This window comes from Scardinius erythrophthalmus, assembly GCF_964197995.2.
Source record: "Scardinius erythrophthalmus genome assembly, chromosome: 4".
NCBI classification, from domain to species: domain Eukaryota; kingdom Metazoa; phylum Chordata; class Actinopteri; order Cypriniformes; family Leuciscidae; genus Scardinius; species Scardinius erythrophthalmus.
Window position 1 is genome coordinate 38,711,135 of NC_138224.1, and position 6,088 is coordinate 38,717,222.

At 39.1% G+C, this 6,088-nt stretch overlaps 1 protein-coding gene across 1 annotated transcript; it reads right to left on the reverse strand.

Annotated features, from left to right (window-relative positions):
- Positions 1-3,449: 3,449 nt before the first annotated feature.
- Positions 3,450-5,450, reverse strand: LOC308689300 (E3 SUMO-protein ligase ZBED1-like; the record flags this gene model as incomplete). The annotated part of the gene is made up of 2 exons (XM_081362953.1): positions 3,450-3,911; positions 4,347-5,450. The coding sequence occupies 2 exons, from the start codon at positions 5,448-5,450 to the stop codon at positions 3,450-3,452; spliced, it is 1,566 nt and encodes a 521-aa protein (XP_081219079.1).
- Positions 5,451-6,088: the final 638 nt, after the last annotated feature.

The window sequence follows — 6,088 nt, forward strand, 5'->3', positions numbered from 1 at the left end:
AGGTAAAGTCTTTTTGGTGTGCAAAGTTTAGACATTCCAATCTGAGGTCATGGATAGTTCTTGCTGAAGAGAGGTTTTGTTCATCTCTCATGGGACCAAGATGGGGTCCGTTGGCCGCAGGGGTCAGCAGTACCATTTTCTGAACTGATCCGTCTTGCAAAACTATCAAACGTTGACCAGTTTTTCCTTAAGTTAACCAATAAAAATGTCTTTGGTAAGCAGACTTTCTGGAGACTGGATGATTTATGGCTCTGGTTCGTGAGGACTCTTGTGAGACCTTGGTCTCTGTCTTTCTCTTAACCAATCAGTAATTTCGGCAACAAAGATAGTATAGACCAGTTATTTCGTTAGTGCTGGGGGTCAGTTTTAAACAGCCCGACTGGTTGGCGCCTGGCCCCGATGACAAGATGGATGAGGATCATGAGACGTTCTGAACAAGTCTCCCCCCCCCCTCATTCATCGAGAAGCAGAGAATTTGAATTAATATTCAAAAAGAAGATGAGTCGGTGGTTGGTTCCTTCTCATTGTTGTTACAGCGTGCATGTTCAATGAGTGCATTCACACCGCGAGAAGAAGCAGCGCGTGAGCACTAGTGAAGCTGAGGGTTTCGGCGCCGAGTCTATTTTTCATTCACCATGAAAAACCCTCTAGTAAAACCCTCCACCTTCCCTAGCTCCACTTGCCTAGATCTGCTACGGGATTTATGTCTGCATACATATCTTACATGCTGTCGCCAGTATCAAGTCCATACTATCTAGTCCGACAAGACCAAGTACTTTGTCATATCCATTAACATGCTAAAAGTATTTAAAGATTCATCATGATTGAAATACTATGAACTGTGAACTACACACCAATAGAAAAGCAAATAATATAACTTTTTAAAGAGAAAGGTGGAGACAGAGGGAGAAAGGTGAAAATGATAATTAGGTGAAAGGATCACAGTTCTGCTATTTTTAATATAGGAAAATGTAAAGCGTAAAATGTAAAGCGTAGTTGCAAATAGTTGCATAGTTTGCACTTAATTATTGTCCATTATGTGTATTTAAAAAATGTGTCATTTACTCGCTCTTATGTTGTTCCAAACCTGAATTAATTTATTTATTCTGTTGAACATAAAATATGATATTTTGAACAATGTTGGTAACCAAATAGTCCTTTGACTTCCATAGTATGAAAAAAAATACTATGGAAGTCATTGGGGACCTGTTCATTTCTTAGAGACAAAACATGTAATATTATTCATATTACATGTGCGGTGCTACCAAAGCTGGTGCTATAATCTGTAGAACTTGCTGTGTGAGTGTGTTACTCCAAGGATGTAATTGTTTTGTTTTATTTATTTATTTTCCCCTTCTCCCTGTTTCTCTCTCTACTTCCCATAAGCAGGAAGGAATTGATGCCACCTGACGCCAATGATCTGCTGTGATTGGAGGAGAGGAAGCTTTGGGAGCAAAAGCAGCACCATTCCTCAGATCAGTTATTTTTGTTTGTATTGTACTTTTGTTGTATTGTTCTGTACCATACAAATGTATATTGTTATTTATTTGGGATTAGTAGAGAGGTGTGAGCTATTCCCTTTTGATTTTGATTTCTCGTGTTTTAGCTGAGAACTGTTAGTGTATTTTTATTGTGTATTTTATATTTATATTTGTTTTGTAGCTTAGTTTTGTTTTACTTGTTAGAGGGTTTGTTTAAAATAAAATGACTTGTTTGACATTGAGTTGATTTTGGACTTTGGAATAGCACAATAAACAATATGCTGATGTTAGGGCTGGGACAACGCATCGATTTAATCGATGACGTCAACGCAAAAAATACGTCGACGCAAAATACTGTTTTCAGTTATCACAAAATATTAGCCATTTTCATGCCTTTTGCAAGTTTCATGCTTTCTATCTTCAGAAAGATCTTTCTTCCTCCATGGTGCATGATACATGTGATGTCCTTATTAACAATGTGGAACAACCTCTTTAAGTAGGTTTTCCATTTACCCCAAAAGACCTGGCAAACTACTGAACAAACCTGTCTCAGATTTAGACCAGTTATCTAAAAAGATATGAGAAATGAAACAAACAAACAAATTTGTATACAGAAATCCTATTGATAATAATTTGGAACACATATGTCCATACTGGATGAACTGCCGTGATATCGCTGGATCGAAGGCTAGCAAAAAATGTCAGTCCAGTGTAAGAAGTATTAGATCAAATTTCATTCAAAGTCAGTCTCCGCGTGGCAGTAATATTTAAAGGGCACCTATTATGCCCCTTTTTAGAAGATGTAATATTGGTCTTGGGTGTCCACAGAATGCATTTGTGAAGTTCAGCACAAAATACGCCACAGTTAATTTATTATAACCATTTGAAAATGTCATTTTTGGGGCCTGTTTTAAAAAGAGCTGTTTTGGCGTCTACCACTTTAAATGTAAATGAGCTGCATATCCCCGCCCTGCTGCTGGACCCAGATGATGAAGAGAGTCCGGCACAGAATAAACACGAAAGAGAATGGACTAAACGTCTCGGAATGGTTATTTGATACATTTCTGTACTTACAAAGTTTTAATCGCGTCCCTTTTGCCATTATGGATATGCAACACACACACACACACACACACACACACACACACGAACTGTGATAACGTTCGCGCAATGTTTTGAAACTACACACATACACACACACTACTGTGAAGTACAAACAATTTTTTTTTTTTTTATTTCTTAAGGGGAGGGAGATAGTAGGGCTGTGTATTGGCAAGAATCTGGCGATACGATACGTATCACGATACATGGGTCACGATTCGATATATTGCAATATATTTCGATACTGTGCATAAGGCGATATATTGGGATTTTTTTAAAGTAGGACTATAATTTTAGAAAAGTAATATTTAAAAAAGACATGATGTGCATAAAACTCAAAGAAGTTTACTTTTGGTAAACAATTCAGTACACAGAAAATCAAACAGTTTGGGATTTGTGGTTCACAGGTTCTTAGTGAGCAAATTTTTATATGCTCAAGTAGGCCATAATAAAAGAAAATACATAGCCCCTGTCACAATACATAACACATACACATTATGTGCAATCTGAAAAAAATAAAAGACATCTGTCTGTGTCAATAAAAATAATGCTTGCACTATTCCTAGAACACAGGGTACATCCAACAGACCAACACGTTTTGTGTTGTAAAAACACGAACACGATTCCTAAAGGAAACATTAAGGAACAAATGTAAATTGTCAATTAAAGAAAATACATAGCCCCTGACTGTGACATCTAGGCTAATGCATAACACATTAGGTGCAATCTGAGGTGCAATCTGTCATTAAAAAAATGCTTGCACTAATATGGGTACATCCAACACATAACACTTAGTGTTACAAAAACACAATTCCTAAAGGAAACATTTAGGAATGTAACACTAATTAAATCAATGAAAAGGGAAGCTTATTTAATCTTAAGGTTTTTGTGGAGGAAAACCAGCTGATCAACATGCTCAGGCTTTAAGACACTTCTCTGTGCATTAACAATATCTCCCGCAGAGGAGAAAACTCTCTCCGAAGAGACACTTGTACCGGGAATGCAAAGAAAGCGCTTCGCAACTTTGGATAGGTGAGGGTACTCGTGCTCATGGAACTTCCACCAACTGAGAGGATTCTCTGGAAGTGGCAAAGGGGGTTCTTCCCTAAAACGTTTAACCTCAGCTGTTGCAGTGTAATGTGCAGATTTTGGTGTTGCATTGTTTTTGGTAGAGGCAAAAGTAGGTCCAAGCAAGTCTGCCAAAGCACATGAGCTCCTTGGTCTCTTGCTGGGGGACTGGGTGGATACAGGGCCATCCTCGTAGTTTGGCTGATCAACCTCCTCTGACCAGCCAGTTTCCTCCATTGGACTTTCTACCTCTCCTTGCTGCTGAAAAACATTAAATCAAACTAGTATTAGTTTACAGTAAATTTATGTACACCAACTAAATCTTATCTTGGCCCAAATTCATCCTTTTTTTTTTTTGTGATTCTTTATTTAAACATTTTTAAATGTATAACTATGTACAACAAAGCCCAAGATCCTCCCACAATCATAAAATATAGAGATGAAACTTAATAAATTAAAATGAAATAAAGTGACAAGAAAAATAAAATAAAACTATAATCAAAACATACAATAGGAGGATACATATTAATCATACTATTTTTGTATATAGATTCAAGTCCAATTAAATGGAGATTATATTACTATTTATTTACACTGTAGGCCTAATGTGATAATATATTTCCTAATAATATTTAATAATATTTAAACATAATATTTCATTTGTGTGTGTATTTGATGTATTTATTTGTTACTTACATTCTGTTGCTTGGTGAGGTCATCCACCACAGCATCAGTTATTTTGAAGTAGATATCATTGGCCTCTGCTTCAGAGAGAAATGGTAGATCCTTAAACCGAGGATCAAGAGCTGATGCCATTCGCAGTATATCCTGTTCATCACCAGCATATCTCTTTCCCAGATCTTTTGCTATAGCAGCCTTGATACTCTTCACGGTTTGTGTGTCATCCAGGTGTTCTTCTGTGCCCGTGACAAGCTTTGCATAAAGTGGTGCAATGATGGAAACAGTAGGCATGCTCTCCTCTGACATCACTAAGGTAGCATCCTTCATGGGCTTGAGTGCCTTGAGTACTGCTTCAGCACATGTGATGTCAGCATCAGTCAGTGTGAATATATCCTTCTCACTCTTGCGGACCTCTGTTGAAAGGAGAGCTGCACAGATGGCTGGCTGCTGCTCTAAAAACCTGTCCACCATATCATACGAGCTGTTCCACCTTGTAACAACGTCTGTAATTAGTCTGTGCTTTGGTAGCTTGAGCAGGAGCTGATTTTGTTTAAGCTGCTGGCTAGCTATGGTGCTGCGTCTGAAAAATGCGGTGACGCGTCTGACCCTGCCGAGTAGTCGATCCACTGATGGCACTTTCAGCGCTTTCTGTGAGGCGAGGTTAAGACTGTGTGCAAAGCACCGTATGTGGCTCATGCCGGCAAGTTCAGCCGCCACATGCATATTTGCTGCATTATCTGTAACTAAGACAGGATCTTTTATGTTCAGACGCCACTCAGCAACGGCCTCTTTCAGTAGGGCAGCGATGTTCTCTCCGGTGTGGCTATCGTACATCGCTCTCGTCTGCAGTACACAGGATTCCAGCTTCCATTCGTCAGTTATGTGATGGACCGTAAGCGTCACATATGACTCGGTAGCCCTAGACGTCCAAGCGTCACACGTCAAGGCAACCTTCTCAGCTAAAGCTAGACATTCCAACACGTTTGTTTTAACCTCCTTGTAAAGATTGGGCACAGCGATATCAGTGATGTGTTGCCGGGACGGTATAGTGTAACGAGGCTCCATTGTTTGCACCATATAACGGAAACCTTCGTTTTCAACCACACTGAGCGGGCGCATGTCTTTACAAATGAAATAAACTACCGACTGGGTTATTTTGGTTGCACGAGTTGAAGTCGTTGGTAATTTGTGCGTTTGAACTTGAGCAAGGGTGAGTTGTGACGAGTCGACTCGTTTAGCTTGCTGTTCGTTTAACTGAGTGTCTGAATGGTGTCTTGCTAAATGTGCCCTCAAATTCGTGGTATTACCAGAGTACTTGACTTTTCCCTGACCCAGTTTACAAACTGCATGGCTCCTGTCGATATCGGTGGTGCCCTCTTTACACTGGAAGCCAAAATGTTTCCACACTTCAGCACGGAATGCTGCGGGAGCCGGTCTTACATGTGGTTCAGCCATAACTACTACGCTGTTATTAGCTTCTAGCAAAAAGTTAAACACTGTGAGGACACTAGTGGTGCGTCTCAGCATAGCCATCTAGCGGTAGGGATTTAAACATAAACATAAACGTGAACCGTCTTACCATGAATATTTTTGCACGTAAAAAAAAAAAAAAAAAAAAAAAAAAAATCGATATTGCGTTTTTGAAAATCGATACAGTACTGCAAAAAAAAATATCGCGATACTCAAGTGTATCGATTTTTTCTTACACCCCTAGGAGATAGACGTTTATATAGCCTACTGTCTATGGAGATAGAGCA